Below are 25,538 nucleotides of genomic sequence, written 5' to 3'. Positions count from 1 at the left end.
TTCATTACAAATGAAACGGCTTCGGGGATCATCTACTTTATGTATTACGCTCTGCATTAAGTGCATTTCTGAAAATGTGCCTGTTGGAAGGCAGAAAAATGGTCTCAAATCCTCTGTGCCAAGAGCCTGAGACCATGACCCGAGGGGACAAAGGTATAGGATTATACGTCCTTTGTCATGCCTACTTCTAATCACAGAGACACTCTGAATCTAAAGGTTGGTTAATGTGCCATTGGCTAGTTGGTTTCCTTTGTCTTTTTCTTTTTTCTCTTGGCTCAGGTAGAAAAGTTGTGTATTTGAAAGTAAAAGCGAATCTTTTTTTTGGGGTGGGGGGGATGGAGCTATCCATTCTTGGCTTAAGTATAGTTCTGGATTGCCATTCGATTTCCACCTATTTTCTGTCGCCTGTTAGTGTTAAGGAATGGCCAGAGAGCACTGGTTTCTAACAGCGAGCGCCCAAGAATAGTCGTTAGGGGGCTGCTGATAACGGGGCCATGAAGTTGGAGGAGTTGGTGGAGATCCAGCTAAATATTAGGAATGCAGGTGAGCACTAAGTGCATGTTTGCAGATTCGAGGCTCGTGGTCAGATGCTGGGAGGAGTCCGCTTCCGCTGAGAGACGCTACCGAATTGCCACAGTTTGGGGGAATCCTGAGCGGGCAGGGCCGGCACCAGGCGGGTGGGGGGCGCTGGGTGGCACCGCAGCTGTGTGCAGCCCGTCTGCGCCCCCCCCTCGTCCTGATCCCTCCTCTTCACAGTTTGCGTCTTGCCATTCAAGTGTAAGGAGCCGGTTCTCACAGCTTGGTTGTCACAAAAGGAATATTTCTAAAGATACAGTTCAATTTCAGGATGGACTTTTTTTTGGGGGGGGAGAGCTCGGCAGTGATTTTCCCGCCCCCCGGGGACCCCGGGTGCGCAGCCGGCGGCGCGGGGCCCAGGTGGGAGGAGGGGCGGCCGGCGGCCTGCTCGGCCGGGACCTGGAGGGACCTCCCGGGCGCAGGGGGCGCAGGGGGCGCAGGGGGCGCAGGGGGCGGCTGGCCGAGCCGGAGCCCCGCCCCCGAGGCACCTGCGCGTCGGGGACCCCCTCCCGCTCCCGGGCTCCGGCGGGAGGCAAGTTTCTTCTCCGGCGCGGCCACCTGTGCGCGGCGCTCCCCGCGGAGGGCGGCCTGAGCGACCGGCCCGCGCGGCCCCGCAGCTCCCAGGCCCGGCCCGGCCCGTACCCCGCGGCCTCCAGGCCCGGGAAGGGGGAGGCGGGAGGGGAGGGGGCGGCCCTCCCGCGCGCCCCCCGCACCTCCCCACCCCGAAGTGGCGCGCCCGCCCGCGCCGCTCACCAGGCGCCCCCCGCGCGCCCCCCGCGCCCCCGCGCCCCCCGGCTCCGGCCCGGCCCCGACCCGCCGGCTCGCGCTCCCCGCCCCCTCCGTGACCCCCGCGGCCTCCGCGCTCCCCCGTGCCCCCCCCGCGCCCCCCCTCGGTCCCGGGTCCGACCCAACCTCCCCGTGCCCCTCTGTGCACCCCCTCCCCGGTGCCCCCAAGCCCGGTCCCGGCTGCGACCCACGCCCCCCCAGGCTCCCCGACCCCCGCGCCCTCGCCCCTCCCTGTGCCACTCCGTGCCCCCCCTCCGTGCCCCCCGCCCCCCTGCGCCCACCCGCGCCCTCGCCCCCACGTCGCCCCCCAGCCCCCGGTGCCCCCCCCGCCGAGTCCCGGCCCCGACCCTTTCCCCCGCGCTTCCCGCCCCCCTGCGCCCTCGCCCCTCCCCGTGACCCCCGCTCCCCGGTGCCCCCCCCGCCGGGTCCCGGCCCCGACCCTCTCCCCCGCGCTCCCCGCCCCCCTGCGCCCTCACCCCTCCCCGTGCCCCCCGCCCCCCCGGTGCCCCCCCCCCCGCCGGGTCCCGGACCCGACCCGCCCCCCCGCGCTTCCCGCCCCCCTGCGCCCTCGCCCCTCCCCGTGCCCCCCGGTGCCTCTCGCGATCCCCGCCCCCCCGCCCCCGCCCAGCCCGGCCCCGACCCGCCGGCTCGCGCTCCCCGCGCCCCGTGCCTCCCGCGGCCGCGACAAGTGGGCTCCGCACGGAAAGTCGGCGCCGGAGCGGCGGACTGGGCATGCTCAGAAGCCGGGGCTGGCTCCGGGCTCGAGTGGGAAGCGTCGGCACTCGGGAGGCGGGAGGCGGGAGGCGGCGGCGACTTTGGGGAAAGTTGCCCGGAGAGGGGAGGCGGCCCCGGCGCGCGGCGGCGGCGGCGGAGCATGGGCACCCTGCGGGATCTGCAGTACGCGCTCCAGGAGAAGATCGAGGAGCTGAGGCAGCGCGATGCCCTCATCGACGAGCTGGAGCTGGAGTTGGACCAGAAGGACGAACTGATCCAGAAGCTGCAGAACGAGCTGGACAAGTACCGCTCGGTGATCCGGCCGGCCACCCAGCAGGCGCAGAAGCAGAGCGCCGGCGCCCTGCACGGCGAGCCGCGCACCAAGCGCCAGGCGATCTCCGCCGAGCCCACCGCCTTCGACCTGCAGGACCTCAGCCACGTGACCCTGCCCTTCTACCCCAAGAGCCCACAGTAAGCAGGGGGCAGGGCGCGGGGGGCGCGGGGCCGGGGCGCGGGGCCCGGCGCCTCCCGAGCTGCTGCGCCCTGGGGGCGCCCCCCGCGCGCCGCGCCTCCCGCAGCCGCGCTCGCCGCCCCTGCGCTGCCTCGCGGTCTTTGTCGGGTGCGGGCTGCTTTCGTTTTTTCTTCTTTTCTTTTCTCAGCCCCGCACGGTCGTAGGCGCCCGCGCGGCCGAGCCCGGCCCGCACGCGCCCAGGTGTGTGTCCGGCCGCGCGCGCGCGCCGGTGTGAGTGTGAGCGTGAGTGTGAGCGTGCGAGCCAGCGAGTGTGAGACGGGGACCAGAAAGCCCGGCTCCCCCGTGCCCTGGCCAGCCCGCCCGGCCGGAAAATCCCAAATGCAGGCTCATCAGACTGGAAATGCAATGCGTCTGATGCCACCCCTACTTTCCGTGCCTCTGTGGCTCTCCCGGATTTCTCCCTTTTCACGCCGGGACCCCCCCCTCCAAACCCCGGGGTGCTGGCATCCTCCAAGTGTCAGAAATAAGCAAATACGCATATCGAGGGGTGATTTTTTATTTTATTTTATTTCTGAATTGGATGGCATTTACAGCCCGCAAATGGAGCCCAGTCTGTTGATTCTTTTTTTTTTTTTTTTAAATACTGTTTTCATACCATCCGAGGGAGAATGGGGCTTGCTTTCCTTAAGGCATTTGCATGATGTTGCCCCTGAGTGTGAGGTGTTTGGGGCTGCTACCTGGAAGGTTGCGGGTTTCAGGGTGGGCAGGAGAAGTACACTTACCTTTAGGGACAGCGTGAACACATCGTCTGCCTCACTCCGGGCTTCTGATGCAACCACTCTGCTGTCGTCCCTGCGTTTAGGGAACTGTGCTCCACGCCGGTGGGCTTCGGGACTCGGGTAGGAAAATCCAACCCCAACTTGTTAGTTAGATGCCTCTCAATGCAGAGACCTTATGGAGAGTAAAGTGGCAGAAACATAGGATTGATACAGGGGGAGGGACAGCGCCCTAAGGAAGGGTATTTCTAACAAATAGATAAGGAGATAAATGATAAAATGAAAGATTTTGCTACTCTCTTCCTAATAGCATCACCCTGGCTGGATGACACGTGTTACATAATAACACCAGCTCCCTTGGAACCCTTCGTAAACACAAGAAATTAATATAAGGAGGAAGGATCAGTACGTGATCACCTCCATTTCTGGTTGCCGGATTTGGGGGGTGGCTAGCGAGCACGTGCGAATTAGACTTTTGAGAACTTAAAGAGTTACGCTTCTCTCCGTAGGTTCCCGTAGAGCTTTTGCTGTTCCTCACGCAGGTTTAGGTTAAGAAGGAGTTGGTGTCTTCCCCAGAGTGCGGGGCAGAAACAGGGAGGATAAATGTTTCGGGGATTCTGACCTCAGCAAGTGGCCCTGCCGGGTAGACGCGGATCTGCCTCAGAAACCTGAAGGATTCGCATCTCCTCCCAACTTTCTCCAGTAAATTAATTTGCAGTCCCGACACGCTTGCCTGTTTTAGCTAACGAGGTACATGGCCGTCTCTCCTGGGCCAAGTTTTGCATAATGAAAAAAATAACTCCAGCTTCTCTGCCTTTTTAAGCATTGCCTAAGATCTCATTTTTGGTACCTGCAGGACTTTGGGGTAACCCGGAGAAAACTGCACTTTTATAAAAAGACCGTTTTAATAGGTTTTATAATGAAGCATGATCAAGCCAGCCGATAACTCCAGTTACACATTGCATCAGAGGAGATCTGAAGGATTCTAGGCAGTGGGGAATGAGCTCTAGAAACGTGGTGAAGTTGTAGAAGTCTCTCGGTGCTTCACACGTAGGACTGCTAGGTTTTTTTGTTTTGTTTTGTTTTTTTTCCTGCAAGCCCACGGTGGAAAATGGTGGGAAATGAAATTAGCATGGCAAATAATCCACACCATTCTGTTACAATAAACATTTTATCATGGAACAATGCTGTGCCTTCTGATATTTATTCAATAGCTTGTGCTTTAAAGAAATCAGCTGTTTGAGGTATCACCATGGTGGTTTTGGTGATTCTGAAGGATTATAGTGAAGAAAAGGATAGACTATCTTCCAAGCTTAAATAATTTTGGAAAAACATCTGTTCTTTTTTCACACTTACATAAAGAAAACTAGAATAAAACTGGCTTAAGTGGTAGCGTGTACCTTTCTTGAAAGAGAAGTTACATTGTATGCAAAATGCTTATACCTTATGTCATTTGATGATGGTGCAAGATAGCTCCGCAAAGAATTAGGAAAACGGGCCAAACCGAACAAGACTTGCTCCAGATTTCCATTTATTTCACTATGAATAAGCTGATTATACGGACTGACTGGCAACAAGTGTTTACGTCTTTATATTTCACTTTTAGTGCAACTTATATATAGCCCTCCTTCTTAGGCTCACACACAGATCATTGTGAGTTCGAGCTGAAAGGAAACCATCTAAATAGCCTAAAAATGGAATCCAAGTTCACGTTCCTGTGAATTTTCTCTTCTCTTTTCATTGGTTGTAGGTAACTGCCCAGCTAATGTTCTGTTCAGTTGTCTGACGCATGCAGATATGTTTACGTTTTGCTTACTGACGTTGCCCTCGGAGGATGATAATTCTGAAAAACTTCTTTTTGTGTGTGTGTTGTGATTTCTGATCATTTAAAAACTAGTGTGAGATGTAAATTATTAACCTAAATCATTTTAACATTGTTGGTTTGGCATTTTCCCTGTAAGCTGGGAATTGGAGGGAATGCTGTGTCAGAGCCAGGGAGCTCCTGCTGAGAGTCTGTGTGTGTGTGTGTGTGTGTGTGTGTATGTGTGTGTGTGTGTGTGCGTGCGCGCGCCTGTTGGGGGCCAAGGGGGGGGGGCTGTTCTTGTTTGTCTCTTTCACGTCTGTATAGAAATGGCCCTTAAGCCCTCTGTTAGGAATGTGAAGCAAAGAACTGATGTAGGAGTCGATGCTGTATTCCGTTACTACCAAATAACTACTCTAGGATGGAAAACTATTTGCCTGTATATTTTGAAATGAATTGAGCACATAACCCCTTAAAAATGAAAAAAATATATCCATTTTATGAGATCAGATAGTCTGTCGGTTATGTATATGGGATGGTTCTTACGGACTTCAGAGTCATTTTATTTCGTGATACTTTTTCCTTCCTGAAAACTCTGTTAACAGGTCAGAATGTCCAGTCTCTGGCATTTGGATCTAAACCCTTTACCTGTTGTAAATATTCTCAGATCCTTTCCATTTTGCTGTCCCAGTGTTGCAGGCCATTTCCCTTGGGCTGTGTGGCCTTAAGTTCCTATAAAAAGTTGCTCGTGTCTCTGAATTTTTGTGCAGCTGGTGCTTTTCACCCCAGAGGTAGCTGAATTTCAGGGAATGATGACATGTTTTGTAACGTTTCACTCTGTGGTTGTGAAAAACTTTGGAAATGCTGAGGACAAAAAGAAATGGATTTCCTTATTTTGGGGGAGGCATTTCATTTTAACAGGCTCTTCTATGATCTTTTAAGCCTGGACACCAGTCCTTCTGTAGACAGACAGTAGCTTCCTACAGGCTGTCTGTTAAACTTTGTGGGAAAGCTGAGAGGATTCTAGAATGTTGGCAGTATCATGGATGGAGAATATTATAAAACGTAGATTTATTCGGAGGGAGCAATTAAACTCCACATGTGCCCTACGGTTCTTGGCCGGGATGTGTGCCATGTGCAGCTGTCCCGAGGCCTTAGAGGTGAGAGAGATGGGGGCCCTGCCTCAAGGAGTGCACGCTGCACCAGTAAGTATTCCAGAAAGTGCAGAGGGAGTTAGACTGCGGAGGACACGCCTAAGGCAGTTGGCAAAGTGGAATCGGGCCCCTTTGGCTTCCTGGTATTGGGATGTCTGGTGGAGGTGAGGTGTTTGGAGCGGGCATCGGAAGGGCCGCGTGAGCTGGGCAGGTGGCAGGGGGCTGGCGGGCGTGGTGGGAAGGGACCAGGACCTCGGGGCCTGGGGGCGCTCAGGTCGGCAACAGCAACCGCCTGGAACGCCCTGCTGGGCTTGGGGAGGGGCCAGTTTAGGCCCCAGAGGTTGCGGGCCTTGGGTTCTGTCTTCCAGAGTCGGCGACAGGGCGCCTCGGCATGTTTTCCCGATGCTCCCAGGCCCTGTCCCTGCCGCCTAGTGCCGAGCGGTCCCTGTCGGGGAGGCTCCGGGTCCCGGGACGGCCCCCAGCGCTGTGCCTCCTGCCCCCCGGCCCTGTCCTCGGTGTCCCCGCCGGGTGACGGCCTTCCGTTTCACCGAGCCGCGGATGCCCACAACTCGCTACGACGTAGGGTCCCCCTGGGAAAGGAAAGGACTGGACCTCCCCCCCCCCGGATTCTCCTGGCGGATGGCCGCGTTGCATGCCCCAGGCCAGCGCTGCGGGTCCCTTGGGTACCTGGGCGAGCGGGGTGGAGCCGAGGAGGGGACACTGGGAGTCTCTCGATCTCGTGGGCAGGTTCAAGTCCAGCTTAGCGCTCTTCTCACCGCCTTTCCCACTGAAGTCGGGGCATTAATTGGACACAATGGTCTGCGCCCTGAAATCCTGGAAGCGCTTGCGAAATGCCCGAGACCAGGCTGCTAGCACCCGGTCAGGGTTTTGCAACGCAGTCGAGTTGTGTGCCCGTCCCACGGGGCTTATGATGGAAACCCTGACAAGCCCTGGGGAGAGCGGCTCGGGCTCCAGACCGGCTGCGAGTCCGAAGGGCCAGCTTGCAGGCACCTGCTGCTTCCTGTTCCCCGGGAGCGGGGCGCACCCCGCCGCTGCGCTCGCAGCCTGCAGGCTAGGAGGCCGGGATGCGGCTTCTCGCTGTCGCTGTCTGCTTAGCCGTGGAGGGTCTCCGTGGTTTCCTAGCAACCGGATGTGCACACCAGGCTGCTGCTCTTTCTGTCATCCCTGCCATAGGGGCCGCTGCCCAGTCAGGGCGCCCGGCCCGCTGCTGGCGCTCACAGCCTCCGTCTCGAACCTTCCCGGCTCCGAGAGTGCAAGGCGGTGTGATAAAGGAGCACGTGGGGAGAGCAGCGCTCGCCAGCATGCTCACCAGCTTATTATGCAATCACATCGGTGGCATTTCGAATCCTAATGTGCGCGCTGGAGCTGGCGCCGCCTGCCACCCCTTCCCTGCCAGCCCTCTGCGCCTCCTCACACTGGTCCCTGAGGCCGCTCGGCCCGTGCTCCGAGATGCCGTCACCGTCCGGGGAGGTAGCTGGGACCCGCCTGTGTGAACTCCCTGGGTGTGGTCTGGGTGCGTGAGCCTGCAGGTCAGGAGAAGCAAGGGCTCCGAACCTGGCCGCGCACGACACAGGCCTCCCGAGGGGGGGCCCTGACCGCCTGCCCCCGAAAGGGTCTGGGGTCTGAATGCAGCTTAGCATCCTGGTTATTGATAGGAACGAGGCAGCAGAGTCCAGTGGGAAGAAGAGAGGTGTGTGTGGGGGGGTGGGGCACACAGAGGGGTGTTCGGGGGGACCCTCCAGGGCGACCCAGGATGAGCATCGTTCAAGCCGTCCCACGGTTGCAGAGACGCGGGAGGACGTGACGGGTGTTGCGGGCATGGCCAGAGGCAGTGACTGGGGCAGACTGGGCAAGTGGGACAGCTCTGTGTGCAGGAAGGACAGCACGGGGGGCAGGTGCCGGGCCCGAGGCCCCCCGAGATGGGCCTGGCCTGGGAGCCTGAGCAACCCCGGGATTTTGGCGGAAAACCACCAGGATGTTCCCTGTAGACTGGCGCCCCTTTTGAATGCCTCGCGTGGTCCCTTGGAAACGTCCGTCGATGTGACAGCAAGGAGGCGGCCTTGGGCCTGTGTGCAAGAGGATGAGGAGGGCCGCAAGTGTATCACGGCTTCTGGAAAAAAACCCAAGACAAATCAGGAGGGGGCCGTCCGTCTGTCATGACGGCTGCTGCTTATGCAGCACGGACTGCGCCCTGGGCTTTCTGTGGCTCGTCTCCCCCGTCGTGGCTCCAACGGCCCTGGCCCTCGAGGGGAGCCTCCGAATCAGCCCCCTTCCAGAGCCCTGAGGAATGGGACGCTGGAGCTCAGACGAAGCTAAGATGTGACTTGTCCCAGGTCACACGCTTTGTCAAAGGCTGGGCCGGGATCCAGGTCTGGAGCTGATTTCCCAAAAGGCCGCGAGGGCAGTTGTGCCCAAACCCCCGAATGGCATCCAGGCTCTTCTCGGGGAGCCTCTGGCCGCCGGTAACCAAACAGGAGGCACAAGTGCTTGGGCAGAAGGGGAAAAATAAGAGGACAGTGGTTCCCAAGGTGCACGTTGGAATCATTGGGGGACCTCGGAAAAACTCCAGCGCCCTAGGTCTTACCCCAGGCCAATTAACATAACAGTGCCCCAGGGGCGTGAGCTCTCCCGGAGACTTACCCAGGGAGCTCCAGCGAGCAGGACCAGGAGAAGCTGCCCACTTAAAGACTGGACCTGTTTCTCTTGGTGGGAACCTTTAAGTACGAGGGGCTTACAAAAGCAGGAGAATTGTATTTTTTTTCTTTTTTGGCCAGATTATAGGGGTGCGCTATTTAGTGCCGTGTGGTTTATCCGCCCACGCAGGTGGTCAGTACTTGCCCAACCGGTTGGTCCTCACCCTTGGCTGCCTGTTAGGATCACCTGAGAAGCTTTAAAAACGATCTTTCCTGGGGGGGCCACCTGCAGAGGTTCGGGTGTTGTTGCTCTGGGGTGGGCGTGGGGAATAGATCTATCACTTTAGCTCCTGAGATGATTCTGAGACGCAGCTGGGGTTGAGAACCTGGACTAACCCACCGTCCACTCAAGCTCACTTATTACGGGTTACTTGGAGTCCCGATTCCTGGGCAAAGCACTCTCCTTGGTCCTATTTTGACCAACCCGGATGCCTTCTGTCCCGCGAAGCCAGGCAGCTGCCCTCCCGGGCCCGTAGCGTCTGCACCTGTCAGTCCGAGGGTGCTCCCTGGGGTCACCTATTAGGACCCGGGCACACTAAAGTGGCAGCTGCTCCTTTGGAAAGGTGAGCATGTGTCCTCTTTCCTGCCGACCACGAGTCCTGGCCGCCGTGCGAACAGGACACACAGGTTAGGGTCACCATCCTTCCAAGTGTATTTTCCACTCATGGGGGGGGGGTGGCCGCCTCGTTACCAGTCAGACTGCTTCCTTGGGTCCCCAGTACGTCTCTGAAGTGCTGAGTCGAAGGAGGTGAGACCATGATGAGCCCCCTTGGCAGAGCAGCCCTGGGCTTGTAGCGCCTCTCCTTCTGGTATGTGATGTCTCTGCAGCCAGCTACAGTTTTTTTTTTTTTTTTTTCCTACAGATATTTTATCCTTTTAAGGCAAACAGCCTGTGCTCAGGCTGAGGAGTACTTTCCAAAGAGGCTTCAGAGAAAGCAGAGCGAGCTCTCAGTCCCCTTTCCAGATGGTTCGGTTTGAGGGAACAGAGCTGGTGGGCACTGCTGATGGTCAAGAGATCTGACACTCATGCTGTGTCCCTCAGGGAGTGCTCCTGGGGGCGATGGGAGTCCCTGCGCGACCCTGGTCACGGCCCCACTGTGCCCTGTTGCCAGCTCTGTGGCCTTCTTTGCCTTCCTTACATTGTTGTTGAAATCCCTCAAGATGTTCCTGATTGTGTCTGACAGGTGCCTGCTTACATGTGCCATCGAGTCATCTTCCCAGGGGAGGATCAGCCAATAGAGCACTTAGCATAAGTGACGAAAATAGCTAATATAATTGCAAACACTTTTTTGGTGAAAATAATCTTAGAATGGGAGTTAGCGAGAAGGTGTCTTGTCCACCCCCCCCGCGCCCCCTTCTAAAATATGACAATGTGTTCCGCTGACGGATGGGATGCAAACACAGAATGGATGGAGTAGGGCTGCCCAGAGGAATGGGGGCATTAATTATGCCGGGAAGTTAATCATAAGGAAAGTCAGCACTTTCATTATGAATCCAGCTTCATGCGTTTGGTTGTTAGGCGTAAATGGGAAGGTATAAGAGGGAATTAGCAATGATAAAGGGAAGAAAAAGGAAATAGGAAAAAAAAAAAAAGGAAAATGGGGAAAAAAGGCACGTGTTCCCTTACTGGGCTTGGCAGAGATTGAAGCAGAAGGGTGGGCACAAGAGTTCCTGGTGCGCCACAGGGAAGATGCCTGTGTTAGAGTTCCTGTACTCCGAGAATAGAAGAAAGATGGGGCTTTAGGATGGAAAATAAAAATGACCATTCAGGGTCAATATCTATGAATTGCACCAGCGTCAAAAATTAAGTTAATAATAAACAACCTTTGCTTCTCTAAAGGTCATCAATGCTAATTAAACTTCACCAAAATTGCTTTAAGACCAATATGGTTTCATTTGCTTCTGTGCAGGGGGTGGTGACGCAGACCTTGCAAAAGCACAAGTAAATAGCTTAAATTATTGATATGTGCCCAGAGTTGGTCTCTTAATGCCATTGGCCTTCTGCTGTTCACTTTTATGTGTCACCTTCTAGAGAATACTGGCTCTTTAGGAATAGCCCTGCCTTTCTTTGAATGTGGACTAATTATAGTATCGGCCAGTCCAGTTTAATTTGGTTAATTGTATTCAATGTCAGCGATGACAGATACACCTGAGTTAAGCAAAATAATTTTGCTATTTTCTGAAACCACGGCATTATGGTGATCTCAAGCTTGCACCAGATTGGGGCCAAGGAATAATGAGATCACGTGGAGGGGGGGGATCCATCTCTTTTCTGAATATCACCTGTGTACTGTACAGATGATACTGTATATCATCTTAATGGTCTGACTCTGTCAATAAATTATGGCTTTGACTATGCTTCTAAGTCTGGACGGAGAGGAAAGGAAAAAAGGTTGTCGAGACAAGGAAGAAAAATGGGATTCTGAATTTTGTCCCCCCCTGGGGTTGTTGCCACTGACCCTTGGGAGGGTGGCTTGGCCATTGTCGTGTGCCTGCAGGTGGCTGGGAGTCACGCCGTACACACTAGCACGACTCCACCCTTCCATCTTCATGAGACACACTTGGCCTAAATCACTGGTGACGGAGGAGCACATTTGCTATTACGGTGAGCCGGCAACGACGGCCCTCTGCTAGACTTGTGCAGGTCTGACAGGCTGTCACCACATCCTTTACAGAGGAATATTAAACATCTGAATGTGACAGGTACCATTTTGCGCGGCCTGCGGTGGCAACTCATTATGTCAGTGGGAGGGGAGGAGGGGCGAGGAGGGAGCCAGTGCGGTGACCCCCACAGCATCCAGCCCCGGCTCTGGCAAGCCTGGAGCTCCCTGGGCACCGTGGTCTTCCTCGCAGCTGGTTGCTTGCCCCTTTATCGAGGAACTGAGCATAGAGGGCTTCGAAGAACAGGCCTGCAGAAGCTCAGATGAAAGATCCCTTCGGCGCATCCCTCTTTATTGGGAGTTAGATGCATTGTATTTAAGAGAACTTTTTCAGTTCTGACTCATAAGGGGAAAAATCCCCCCCTTTATTCCCTCCAAAGCGTCTGGTGTAGTGAGGAATAAAAGAATTGCTCCAAGTTTCCAGCGATTTAATACTCAACTTTATTAAAATGTAATACATGAGTCTGATGTTTGTATGGACAGTGCTTCTCATTACAGATATGAAAAGCTTTAGGATATTGCAGCTTCCTTTTAGGAAAAGGAAGCTGAGCCTTTTTTTTTTTTTTTTTTAAGATAGTGGGAGCCTGGATCAGGAAATAGTCATTTTTCTTCTTCAGAATTTCACTTGAGACTTTCTGTTGTTCTTCATAAAAGGGAGAGAGGCCGTGAAAAATTATCTGTCTGATGCTGCCTTCCAGATGTTTTAGCATTCCTCAGTCAGGAGACCTACATTCTCTTGTGGGGAAAAGAAGAGACAAGGGAGCTCAGGGAGCGCCGGATGGCCCACAACTAAATGGACATTCCTTTGAAACCATCCTTGTAAAAAGGATTGGCGACTAAAATAACAAGCCCACTGTGAACAGAGCATCATTTGGTAACTCCATACTTGACAAAGTCCTCCAGTCTTGGCTCCTTCCTTCCTTCCTTCCTTTCTTCCTTCCTTCCTTCCTTCCTTCCATTTGTGAGAGATACAGACAGAGATGCAGAGACATAGGCAGAGGGAGAAGCAGGCTTCCTGTGGGGAGCCTGATGCGGGACTCAATCTCGGGACCCCCGGGATCACGACGTGAGCTGAAGGCAGACGCTCAGCTGCTGAGCCACCCGGGTGTCCCCCAGCCTTGGCTTTTTCACTGCATTGTTGGAGACATTAAGATGTTCTCCTCCTCCTCTTTTTGAGTTTTGGTGGGAAATGACTCACCTGGAAGTCATCAATTCCAGTCATTTCCATTTCACAGTCAGGTTTCTGTGATAGGCAACTGCTAAAAGGGTATGGTAAGTGCCTTCTGAAGTAATAACTACAGGAAAACCTTCCAGAAATGGAAAATTCAGGCCCTTGGAAGCATCATACATGTTTGTGTGAGAATTTGTTTACACGTTTATGTAGAATTATAGGGAGTTGTTTCAGAAAGTTCTGAAATTTGAAGAGCACCTTATTTCCATCCAAATTACTATTCCATCTAGAATACAGTTGTGATTATTTTAAGCAATCCGGAGGTACCCTGGTGCTCCCTCAGAAATAAAGCGATTAAAAGAGAACCGGTATTGAAATGCTTTGGTGATGATACGACCTCAAGGTGCATGGAGCATCGCTAGGACTTTGATCACAAAGTATAAAACAGAACATTGTTCAGCACGGAGCGGGCCACCTTTCTCAGGTGACCCTTCCTCCTCTGTGACTCGTCTTATCTTTTGGTACCACCACTGGGGTCTGCACCCCGCATGTCATGGGTCAGTGCAGAGCAGAGCCCTGCCTCCTGGATTCCTAAGTATTACTGTCAGGGTGATAAATGGAAAGTACCCGAGGATGCATTTTTTTGTGTTGGCAGATGGACTCAGAGGTTATTACATAATATCTAGGTGAACCTTTGCTGGTGGGTTTTCAGATCACCTGTGGCAGGTCTGCTCCCCCTCCCCCCTTCTCGACGCCCATTTCTCTATTTCCAACTGCTGCTTGAGATTCAGTGTATTGCTTTATCATTGTGAAGGGGAAAACTTCTGTTTCTCCAACAGGGTCACTTTTTTTCCTGCCTTCCTCCCCCCCCCCCCCACCTTTTTTGGATGTAGAGAACTGTTTCATCTTCGCAGAAATCTTTTATAAAGTGAAGGTAGTAATTATTATTCATCTTAGCGTGTGCTGCATCTGCTCTCTGATTGCCTTTCTCACAGGAATCTCGTAAAGCAGGCCCGGTTATAGCATCTCATTTTGTTTTCAGATGGAGAAAATGAGGCAAAGAGAGGTTCAACCACTTGTCCCCAAATAAAATGCTGGGCCAAAGTACTCAGATGCAGACCTGCATGATCCCGAGACCATGCGCATGCCCTATGGACGTGGTGGTTTAGCCAATCGTCCCCACTGCTTAGTGTTTTTTTTGTGTGTGTTTTTTTAAAGATTTTATTTATTCCTGAGAGATATAGAGAGGGGCAGAGACACAGGCAGAGGGAGATGCAGGCTCCCTGTGGGGAGCCCGATGTGGGACTCAATCCCAGGACCCTGAGGTCCTGACCTGAGCCACTGAGCTCACCTTAACCCACTGAACCCCCCTGGGAGCCCCTGGAAGAGTTTGTGCCAAGCAGCCCCCTCGGGTTCCACAAATCCGTCTCAGCTCCTGACACTGTATTGTCTCTGTCTGCCTCACATCCCCTTATTTGTCTTACCTGCCTGGCCTCTGAAAACATTTTAGTTTTTCACCTGAAAAAGCTGGAATTAGCTAGTCTTTTTTTTTTTTTCTTCCTAAATAGACTCCATGCCTCCCACACCCAACATGAAGCCCGATGTGGGGCTTGAGCTCACAGCCTCAGATCAAGACCTGAGCTGATAGCAAGAGTCGGATGCTTAATGGGCTGAGCCACCCAGGCTCCCCTGAGATTATATAGTCTTGATAAGTCCCTTTCGGTTTGAATAATCTGTGATTCTTAATTATCTTTGCAAGGAAGCACACTTGTCTTCCAACTGAAATAAATGTCTCATCTTAAGTTCTGCAGCATAAGATGTCAAAAATTGGTTAACCTTGAAAAGTAAATGGGTTGGTTGCTGAGAAATCAAGCCTAGAATTAATGGAAATAGTCATAGGAGAGTCTCTTCAAAATTCTTAATTCCTTTTCGCACACAGAGCCAGGACTCTAACAAAATCCTGTCACGCTTATGATAATAGCTTGCTAATTTTGACTATCCAGAAATTCACATATTTCGAGATGGGAGAGCCCATCAAACTCATGTTATGATACGATTTCATTAGATTTGTACTTCAACATTGGCCAAAATGAAGCGGAAAGTTTAAGGCTGATTTTGTTTGTCATACTGTCTCTTGGCTCCTCGGTGGAACCCGAGAACACCCAATCCTGGAAAAACACTTTCCTCATCTCATTTAATCATATGCTTCTGGGAATAAATTCTATAATACGTTCTCAATAAATCCTGTCTGAGGATACGTTCCTGCGAGGCCCGGGCGCCCGTGCAGCCATGTGGCTTGTACCTGGTAACGGTGAGGCGTGATCATGACTTAGGTTGGAAAGACGAATGCACACGTGCTCCCATTGCTGCCTCACCATAGCTGCATGAATAAAGGAGGACGGATCGTCTTCATTTCACAGAGGAGATAATTAGGGACCAAGGAGGTGACTAAGACAACCCAGATCCAACGGCTCTTATCCGACGGCCCCGTTAGTGCAGTAGGCCATCGGACTCGATTCACCCTTCTTCCTACACCCTAGGCGGTATCTGAGCACTCGTGGGATTGCCTTGAGCGTCCGAAGTCTCGTGGTTCGGACGGTGCCAGCAGGTCAGATCAGAATACAGCATGGACGATGGGTAGGGCCTCAGCCCTGATGAACCTGCTGCTTGACCACTCACCAGGCCTATGACGTTGCTATCAGCGGGGAGTGTAACACGTGCGGTAACTGGAGATCATGCTTGCGAGGCCCTTGGTGCAGCACCCAGACACAGAATAGGCTTCACAGATAGCCCAAAACGTTGTCATTTGTGTTGAGTTCACTAACCCGGATTTCATGACTCAAGTGTGTCTATGCATCTGCCAGCTAAACCGAAGAGCAGGAGGTGGAAGGAGTTTCCGGAATGACGAGTCCTAGAGCAGAGCCCGATACAGGCCAGCGTGGCTCTGCTGAGTGCGACCCAGAGGGAGGTTGAGGCAAGGACCCTGCATGACGTCCGTGTGGGCTAACTGTGGGCAAGGAGGGCAAACGGAAGCCACCTGGAAGTTCCATGATGGTGCCGTTTATTTCCCTCACTGAGCAGCGACAGGCCCGTAGGGAAGTCAAGGATGGATTGGTCAAGTTGGAGCTGAGTGCCGTGCATTTAAATTATGCTAAGAAATGGTAGTGAAAATAATTGTGCTGAAAGCTGTCTGTGCTCTAAAGGCAGGATGCGTATTTGGAGGTCATTCTTTGCAGACGCATTTATGTGAAATCATAGTAATATTGTCCTTAACGTTCCATTTCAACGCCCGGGACCACGCAGACCGGGGCAGCGCTGCCGGCGAGCACTGTGCGTTAAGACCCACGGCTTTCACGATTTGATTTCAATCCATCAGAAGTATTTAGAGCAAAGTGCCTTTTCTGCTTCCTGAAATGTCTGCATAGAAGTTGGGCACTGATGATGGATTTCTATTTGAAAACCATTCATTTCCAACTTGAATATTTGCTGTCCGGGCTGAGGAGCCATCAGATGCAGAGCGTAATCTTAGCCTGTAAATGCCTTCTGCTAATGACTCTGATGGTGCATCTCAAGATGTCTTTCCAAAAACAATGTGATTGTGAGCGAGAGCAGTGGATAGCAGCCCTGGTAGCCCGTGGAGTAGTACATCCGTGGTCTCGGACAGATTCTTGACAGTCACGGCAATGAGCTGATAATGGAAGAGCTTCAAAATAAAAATAGAAATACTTGTTTATTTTGAAACGTGTTGTGCGGTGCAAGAAAGAGAGATTATTTTTAACGGCTTTATTGAGGGATGATTTACATACCATAAAATCCGCCCACTGTACATGTACAGGGCCATGATTTTCAGTGAGTTTATGGGGTTGTGCAGCTCTGAGCACAGCACAGTTTCAGAGCATTCCTCGTGCCCCCCAAAGTATGTGGGGTCCACTGTGGTCGGCCTGAGGCGCCCATGGGCCTGCTTTCTCTCTGAATACGGTTACCGCGGGCGTACGCTTCATACCGAGGGTGTCTTATTTGGCCAGTGACGCCAATTCGCTCGAAAGACCGCGTGGCATCCGTCGATGATGGTTTAGAAGGAAGTTTTGAATGTTAACATCGCATCTGACCCGTGTTATTTTTTGTTGACTCTAAACATTGAATCTCACCAATCTCATTGAGCTTGGTGTCAGACAAGCTCAAGCGGACTGTTGTGTTTGGAGTGACGCAGGAGCCAAAGAATCTGCCTGTGTGCCTAGGTCCAGCCCGTGGACTGCTGCCCGTGGGAGACTTCCCGCGCTTGGCCTTTCTGCTGTGAGGGTTCATGTGCATTTTTCACGATCCTCAGCACAGCTCTGAGGCACAAGGAGGAGTATCTGGTCCATATTGGAGGCAGTAACAGTGCAGCCGGCTCGGAGAAGTTGAGTGGTTTGCCCAAGGTCTGTGCGTGGGCCACTGTCGGAGGAGTTCTTGATCTATGAGCCGACCGGGTGGCGAGTACGTGTCTACACCTTCCCAACGTGCCAGCCTACCCGCTTGCTTTTTCCGTTTCCTTTAGCACAAAGGCACATCCCAGAAGCTACCCTCCTCCTTGCCGTCAGGCCTTCCCATGCACATTCTGCAAAAAAAAAAAAAAAAAGGAAGAAAGAAAGAAAGAAAGAAAGAAATCAGAGAGTCCAAGTGAGTTCAAGATAAGCACCCATCCTCCCTCAGGGGAAAATAGAATTGCTCAGGGAGCTGTTTGGAAATGAGAGACACACAGACAGAGGAGTATTTGAATTATGAAATAAAAGAATACACGAGAGTACGGGAGAGACAGAGGAGAAAGCCCGCTTCACAGGATTTGAGCAGAGGAGAGATTCCAGTGCTCTCGGCAGGCCTGCGCTGGTGGTTTCACGGAAGGTAGAGGGTTTCGGGAGGAACTCCCCCGAGGATGGAGCCCTTGGAACAGGAAGGTCCTCATGGGCTCGTCTCCGGGGGGCCCCGGCTCCCCAGAGGCCCTAGCCCCGATGCCGGGCAGCCCTGCCTGGTGCAAAGGCCCTGGGGTTACCAGCCGGTTGGGCGGTTGGCCAGGTGCAGTGCCCTGTCACCTTGCTCTCTCGCTGCGCACACACCGGGAGCCAAGTTGCAGTTTGAGAGGATAAAGGGTGATATTACTTTGAGGATTCACTGGCCAAAGGCATTCCAGAGATGATAGACCACTGCGTGGCCTCGCAGGGACCTGCAGGGTCAAGCTTCACTTATGCACGTAGCGGGAAGCCTGAAATTCCAGGGGCCAAATTTGAATTTTCGAATTCAAGGCGGTCACCGTGGAGATGGTGATGTCCGTGGGTGGGACCAGTTTTGGTAGGAACACAATCGCGAGGCCCCTGGGGATCCAGAATGCTCGAGGGACAGCGAACCCGCACTCCCCTGCAAAGGATTGAGAGCAGTTGCGTGGACACGCGTGCGATGCCGCAGCATGTTTCCAGAAACACCCCAGAAGTCACATCGAGCAAGTGGATCTCGCTGGGCCAAGTCCTGGTTGTCTGCAGGATCCCAAATGGCAGGGAGGTCATCACAGGTGCGGGGACCATGGTGGCTCCCTGAACGGGGAGCATCCTCGTTACCCAGGAACTTGTCAGAAACTGCAGGGCACTGAAGTGGAAGCCACGAGTGAGGTCCCAGCTGTCTCTATCTTGACGATCCCCCTCGGTGGTTCTGATGTGCCCTCAGGCTGACAGCTGCCTGCCTTCGGCTCAGGGCGTGACCCTGGGGTCCCAGGATCGAGTCCCGCATCAGGCTCCCCGCAGGGGCCTGCTTCTCCCTCTGCCTGTGTCTCTCCCTCTCTCTCTCGGTGTGTCTCTCATGAATAAATAAATTTTAAAAATATTAAAAAAAATAAAAAGATGGGAACGTAGGAGTCCATGTGTCAGGTGTGCCACGGTGGCTTTGGAGAGCCCTGGGTCTCAGGGTCCTGACCAAGGGACTCACAGGGGCTGCCTCTGCCCGCCCCCGGCTCGCATCCTCTCTGCCCTCTGCATCCAGGTGGCCTCTCTGTCCACACCTGTCCGGAGGGACTTCTCTTTTGCAATTCCTGTTGGTTTGAATTCCTCTGGGTCTGGTGTTCGTTGGGTACTTGATGGTAATTCTTTGTTTCGGCCAATTGTTCTTTCTTTCTCTCTGTCTCGGTTTCTCAGGTGCCACCTCCTCAGAGACGCCTTGTCTGGACACACTCTGGTCCCACTCATCCCCCAACACGGTCTAGTCCATGACCGTACAGTGGTTTCTTCATGGCACTTTGTTATCTGAAATTACTTCTTTTTTTTTTTTTTTGGTCTTTCTGGAAGGGCTCCATGTAAGCTCAGCTCTGTTGATTTGGGGTCCCCAGTCAGTGCTTGGCACGTGGGAGGGTCCCAGTAAACCAGGAGTCACACAGGTCCCTCCCACAACCCTAAAGTAGAGCATTCCTATGAGACCTTTCAAAAACTAAGTGGCCTAAAGCAAAGATGCAATCACTGTTCACTTATATGGAATTTTTTCTTACATTATTAAGTATTATTGATGACATTCCCTTATGCTGTGCTTTTCATCTCTGTGACTTATTCATTTTGTAATTGGTGGTTTGTACCCTTTCATCCCCATCCCCCACCTTCCACCCCTCTGGCAACCACCCCTTTGTTCTCTGAATATATGAATCTGTTTCTGTTTTTTTTTGTTGTTGTTCATGTTTGGGGGTTTGTTTGTTTTTTTGTTTCTTAGATGCCATATATAAGTGAAATCACAGGGTATTTGTCTTTCTCTGATTTATTTAGCATCCTTATTTCCTTAGAAAAAATTTCGAGCATTCCCAGACACACAAAAAATAATTTCTCTTCGGCTTTTCTGATGCCTTAGGACACGTCTTGCTAACGGATGCACAAAATAAATCGAGATAAAGCACACATGCTCACAGACGTGGTTCAAAGCTGGCAGCTGGATGCTGACATGCCAAGCGGAGTTCCCGGGGAAGGAGCGTGGTGGGGAGGGGAGCACTCTTGCTGCCTGGGGTGCGCACTGCCTCTCCTAAGGGCTCCTTGCAAAACAAATGTTGAACATTATTTTTGCTTTTTTACCTTTTTTTTCCCCATCAAAGTGAAGATCCTCCTTGGATTTCTTTTGGCTAGCGCAAACAGGCGCTAGTGTAGGTCTGCGACAAAGGCGGATCTACGCTAGAGCAGCGTTGTGAGCTCTGAAAAGGTGGGCATCTCTCTAGCTGGCTTTCCTCGTCTAGACTGTGAGTTCCCGAGGGCCAGGGCTTGCATCTCAAAGCAAAATCGGAAACACACGTGTGGGGAGACGAGCGTCGCGTTCAGGCCACAGGCAGCGCTCAGTGGCATCATTACTACCTCCACGTCTGGTAGTGCAGTGTTTGCACCGCTCGCCTTCTAACGCTCTTTGTGCTGAGTCTGTGCCCGAGGAGGGATGGCCCTAAGCCCTGGCACAGCGTATAAACCTTAGTAGTAGCAATCAGAAAACAAAATAGAACATGCCATGTTCCCTGTGTTCTGATTTGTACATGTTTATTGAATGGATAATAGAATTTGCTAAAATTTGAAATACTAAACTTCCCCTGTTCTTCTCCACAAAGACATACCCTAAAGGGACCTTCTCAGTTGATTGCTAAACCCCTAAAATCCATAACGTAATATGTGCATGGCTCTTACCTGATATGTTTGGGTCCCAGTGCACTTTGCAATTTAGGTATTTGTTTTCCTCCAGATGTTTGGAGGATCGCAGGAAGGCACACCTGCAGTGGATTCTCTAACACCCCTGCTGGGGCTAGGATAGCACTCCCAAAATGAGCATGCCTGCATTTCTTCCACAAACATGTGAGTCTTTACCCAAAGAGAGAAAATGGAAGCCACCGCATTCCTCGTGGTCCATTCAGGTTGGGCTTTGTGACAAAGTCAGTTTCCCAAAAACGCGTAAGACTTTTGGGTTTTAGAGTTTCAGATTTTGAATTTGTGCATAAGGATCTGTGCGCCAGTATGGCCCATACAGGAGATCCACATTTGCATTTCTGATTTATTTTTATCTTCAAACGCAATATTAGCCACAGTGAACATTGGAGGCCCTTGGAGCCCAGAGAAGGTTAAAGCACTTGATCAAAGCCATGGGGCCTGTGTATAAAGGAGATCCGAACTCGAACCTGGGTCTGGTTGACTCCACACTCCCTGCTCCTTCCACGATAGAGGACGAGCCCCTTAGAATCATTGAGTTAGAGCTTTAAACAAAGGGCCAAGAGGCTGGATTAGCACGTGGGAGTGATGACGGGGTGCAGGGATTTTGTGGTCCAGTCTGTGATCCTGTGATCCAGGTAACGTCCCTGGTAAGGGGCAGCACCTAGGCCCAGAGCTCCTCAGACCTGTTTCTGTGCTTCCCTCATTGCCGGTGCTGACGGCTGGGTTTCCAGATGTTTCTGAATTGTTCTCAGATATCGAGGCAGGTTTCTGATAATTCCTTTTTCCTGTATCAGCTTCCAGAACATTCTGATCAAATGATTGGCTCTCTGTGTGCTCCTCATCAAACCCCTAAGTGCAGGTCGGGCGCCCTTCCCCGGGTTCAGGCTGGGGGGCCTGCTTTCCTTGGGCACGGCCAGAGCGTATTATAATTCTCCGTTTCCCGAGCTGCCTTCAAGGGTAAAAGGAGCGATTTCATTTAAAATGGGTAGCCCCAGTCTTACTTATGAGGGAAGCCTTCACAGGTAACTGCAATTTCAGTGCCGCTTCGAGACAATTCTCTGATGGGAGCCAACCAGCACGTGTGGCTTTGCCACTTTTAGACAAAAATCTCCCGGACTGGAGCAGAGCCCGCATCCCGAGGCCTGGCGGCTGACCCGGCTGTCTGCTGAGCACCTTGCGGATTTACCCATCTTCCTGATGAGAGTCGTACCCGACGGAATTTTGTAGATCGAGGACGTGAAGCAAGCTGGAGACGCGCGTTTAAATAGACACCAGAGCTGTTATCTTCGTTGAAAGCAGCCAATTCGGAGGAAAAGAAACGAAGGGCTGGGGGCAGACGGAAGGGACCTGGGGAACTTGGGTTGCGGCGTTCTTGCCCTTTTTGTCCGAGGTGGAGACGTCATCTGCCTTGGGGTGGGGCTGGCTTCTACGGTGTGCGTGTGCCCCCGTGCGGTACCCACTCCGCGGAGGCTCGGAGTGTGCTCCTGTCGTAGGACTTGCAAAGAGGCAGCGTATCCTCTTATTCAGTAAATGGGTAGATTTCTCTAGGTAAGGAAAGGAAAGGTAAGGTAAGGAAAACTGAGGCATGATGGAGAGAGAGAGAGAGAGAGAGAGGAACACGTGGGCAGGTGGGATGGGGACTTCCCAGATGCGGGCTCTGTGTCGTGGACTCCTGGCCTCTCATCCCCTCTACCTTTCCGAGCCTGAAGCTGAAGAAGTTAAGCCTTGTTTTGCATTTGTTCATGAACCGAGGACAGCCTGTCCTTAGACGCTGCGGACGCTGTTCTCTCGGGCAGAGTGGGGTGGCGTTCCCGGGCCCACCCTGGTGGGCCGCTCCGGTCTCTACTGTGTGACGCTTAACCCCAGGTCCAGGTGGGCATTGCCTCATCGAGGACATCCTTGACCCTGCGTGCTTTGGAGTCCTCCCCTCCACGAGAGGTGGCGGTGGGGTCCCGGCGTCCCGGGGAACAGAGTCGCCCCTGGAGGCAGACCCTGCATTCGGAGAACGTCTTGTTGGCCAAGTACCCGCTGTGTCACCCCAGCAAGTGGATCACCATCTGTCCAGCCTCAGCCCCCCACCCGCACCTTTATTGGGAACACGGGGTAGTCGTCGTGGCCGACGGCCAGCTGTCGGGGACAACTACACGAGGTTGTGTTTGTGGAGCACGTGGGGCAGCGTGTGCACCTGCGGAGCGCTAGGCGGACGCCAGGGCCCTGTCCTTCCACTGACCCCGTGGTGCTTCCCTGGAAGTGACTTTGCCCCCTGTGGGGTGCTTGGCAGTGTCTGCAGGCACATCATTTGTCACAACTGGGGTGGTGTCGGGCAGCCTGCAATGAGCCGGACAGTCCCTGCAGTAAAGGGTTAGTGTCCTGTGGGGTCCCCTTGCACCGGCCTTTCTGGCACCCAGCTCCCACAGCGCTGGGACTCTGCCCCCTTCTGGACCCTCGACTCCCAGTTACACAGTGTCCTCTGGTGCCCCCGGTGGGGGTGGGTCCTCCTCTGACGTCAGCTTTGCTCCGTGGGGCCTGGCCCGGGCTGGGGTCCGTGTTGGGTGACTGTGCTGGAGGAGACCGCGCTCACCCCCCTTCCTCCCGTTCCGCGAGGTTCCCTCTGCATAGCGTCCGCTTCCTTCGCGGTGCCCACCCTCCCGCAGGGCAGCCTGTCCCCGTCACCCAGAGACTTTTGATCCAGATGCCCTTCCGGTGGACGTAGAACTCAGGTTGAGTTGTGCCCTACTCTTTCTGGAAGGTTCACGGGCAGGGAGGGACACGGGATGCTCACCGTCTTCTTCCGGGGGGAGGGCTTTTTGTCTCTTAACGTTCAGGACTTTGGTTCTCTCTTGGGGTCCTTGCGTGAGTGCGTTGGCTCCTCGGGTCCCCGCCGCCCCGGCGTGGCTGCAGAGACCAGCTGCCCTTTCACGGGGATCATGGTGGCGGGGGGCGGCTTCCTAGGGTCCTCTGACCTGAGAGCAGCTCCCCACTATGTCCTTTACCAGTTATGTGAACGGGGGCAAATTACCCTTAATCTCTTTGACATTAATTTGTTCATCTTTTTAAAAAAACATTTTATTTATTTATTCATGAAAGACACAGAGAGAGAGAGAGAGAGAGGGAGAATGAGAGAGAGAGAGAGGCAGAGACCCAGGCAGAGGGAGAAGCAGGCTTCCTGCAGGGAGCCTGATGCGGGACTCGAACCCAGGACCCCGGGGTCATGCCCTGAGCTGAAGGCAGAGGCTCAACCGTGGAGCCACCCAGGTGCCCCTTAATTTCTGCTTTTGAGAAATGTCCCCGAAGTACCCACTTCAGGGTGTTGCACAGCGGTCAGGGGCGGGCTGCTGGGCTTGGCTGTGCTTCAGCCGTGGCTACTGTCTTCTTGTGCATTTTGGGCCAAATTCCCTAAATTCTCTGCCTCCTTTGCACATTTAGAAGACGTGGCGCATGACAGGAGCGCCGACCTCCCAGGGATAGATAGACTAGATGATGTTGTGCGTGTGAATTCTTCAGAGCGGTCCCGTCGTTAGCCCCGTGTCTGCCTGTCTTAGGGCGCCGCGGCCCCGAGTTGGGGGCACAGCCCGGCAGGAACGGCCCGTGAGCTGGAGGGGAGCCGAGGGATGAGCTGCAGGAGCTCCTCCTGGAAGGCGCTTTGTGGCGGAATCACACGTGCTGAGCACATGCGGGCACACGTTCGCCGTTGTTAATTTTCATTATTTATTTATTTTTTATTTTAGTTTGCATTAGCCTTTTTTTTTTTTTTTTTTTTTTTTTTAGAAGCAGGGTGATTTGATAAGGAAAGCGTCCCCATATGCTTAGGCAGGGTACCTACCTTTTGATTTAGTCTAGAGAAAAATCAACGAAAACAGAAAACCCCTTCAGCATCTTCAATTCTGGCTCGTTGAAATGGCCGAGGCTTGCCCCGAGGTAGCTTCTCGACAGGCCGTGCTCTCGCTGCCCCTCTGGGTTCCCGGCACGTCTCTGTGCATCCCTCACCCTTCAAGTCTGCTTTTGCTTCCCAAGGCCCATCTGCTCTTCCTTGGAGGACTTCCCTGGGCTGCTGGCTGTTGTTGTCAGCCAAGAGGTGGAAGGGCCTGGGAGTTTCTATCACCCCCGGGGCAAACTTTGCCAGTGAGTGACAGCTGTGGGAGCCGAACAGTCTGGTTCCTTTGCCTGAAAGAGAATTTTTCCTCCCAAATCCCCTTGCTGCTCTCTGTCGCCTCACCTGAAATTGCACATTGCTCAGCTGCTTTTCTGGGGAGCGCTTCCCTAACACATGTCTTGCCGGGACTCCTCGTCTCCGAGTCAGCTTTTGGGGAACCCCACCCAAGAGAACCCTTCTCTGAGGCTCATCTCCTGTTTGAGCATCAGACCGATCTGCACCCCCTCCTCCTAAGGAAGGTCAGGAATGGATGGGGTGAGGGTCAGGGATGGGGAAAAATTTGGAGAAGTCATGTTTTGACACATTGTAGGGTGAGAGAGAAAATATCCGTGTTGTAATTTGACGTAGTTCTAGGTAGTTCTCTCCGATTGGCTGTGCCTTATGTGCAGCATTCAGAGTGGAGACGTTAACGTACACACGTGTACACACACGTATATGTTCCATTTTAACAACTAGCATTGCAGCAGTGGTGGCAATATTTTCCCCTTTGGTTTTTAATACGCAGTTTTTAGTTATATAATGTTAAGAAGATGTCTGTGACTCTCGTGGGAGTCTAACTACACTTGATGCTCTTCATCCTCTGGGAAGAATGTGTTCCAAATACTTAACCTGAGGAGAATGGCTTAGTAATAGAGTTGAGAGAAGACCCATATTGAGGTATTTTTCACCTGCGCAGAATAAAGTTCATGAGGACTTCAATTATATTAGAATCATCTATTTTTGTGCCAGACACTCTGCTAGAAATTGCTTAGGAAGGGATGGTCATTGGAACATATTCTCTCTGGGATCTTATAAAATTATTCTCTTTGTTTCTAAAATTCTATGATGAAATGTCCTGCTGTGAATATAATTCCATTCATTGTGTTGGGCTTACCATGA

At 53.0% G+C, this 25,538-nt stretch overlaps 1 protein-coding gene across 2 annotated transcripts in view; it reads left to right on the top strand.

Annotated features, from left to right (window-relative positions):
• Nucleotides 1-25,538, top strand: part of PRKG1 (protein kinase cGMP-dependent 1) — a 1,174,671-nt gene that overhangs the window by 81,155 nt on the left and 1,067,978 nt on the right. Inside the window, exon 1 of one of the 2 annotated variants that reach the window (XM_026014784.2) lies at nt 1,995-2,547. The exons of the other annotated variant lie outside the window; for it this stretch is intronic. Within the exon in view, the coding sequence (XP_025870569.1) occupies nt 2,237-2,547 (311 nt within the window). The 5' untranslated portion in view covers nt 1,995-2,236. Of the gene's footprint in view, nt 1-1,994; nt 2,548-25,538 lie in introns of those variants that run through there. 2 annotated transcript variants of the gene reach the window in all.

Source organism: Vulpes vulpes, chromosome 10, assembly GCF_048418805.1.
Source record: "Vulpes vulpes isolate BD-2025 chromosome 10, VulVul3, whole genome shotgun sequence".
Classification (NCBI taxonomy): Eukaryota; Metazoa; Chordata; class Mammalia; order Carnivora; family Canidae; genus Vulpes; species Vulpes vulpes.
Note: the sequence above shows the minus strand (reverse complement) of the source record. Positions and strands in the feature narration are given on the sequence as shown.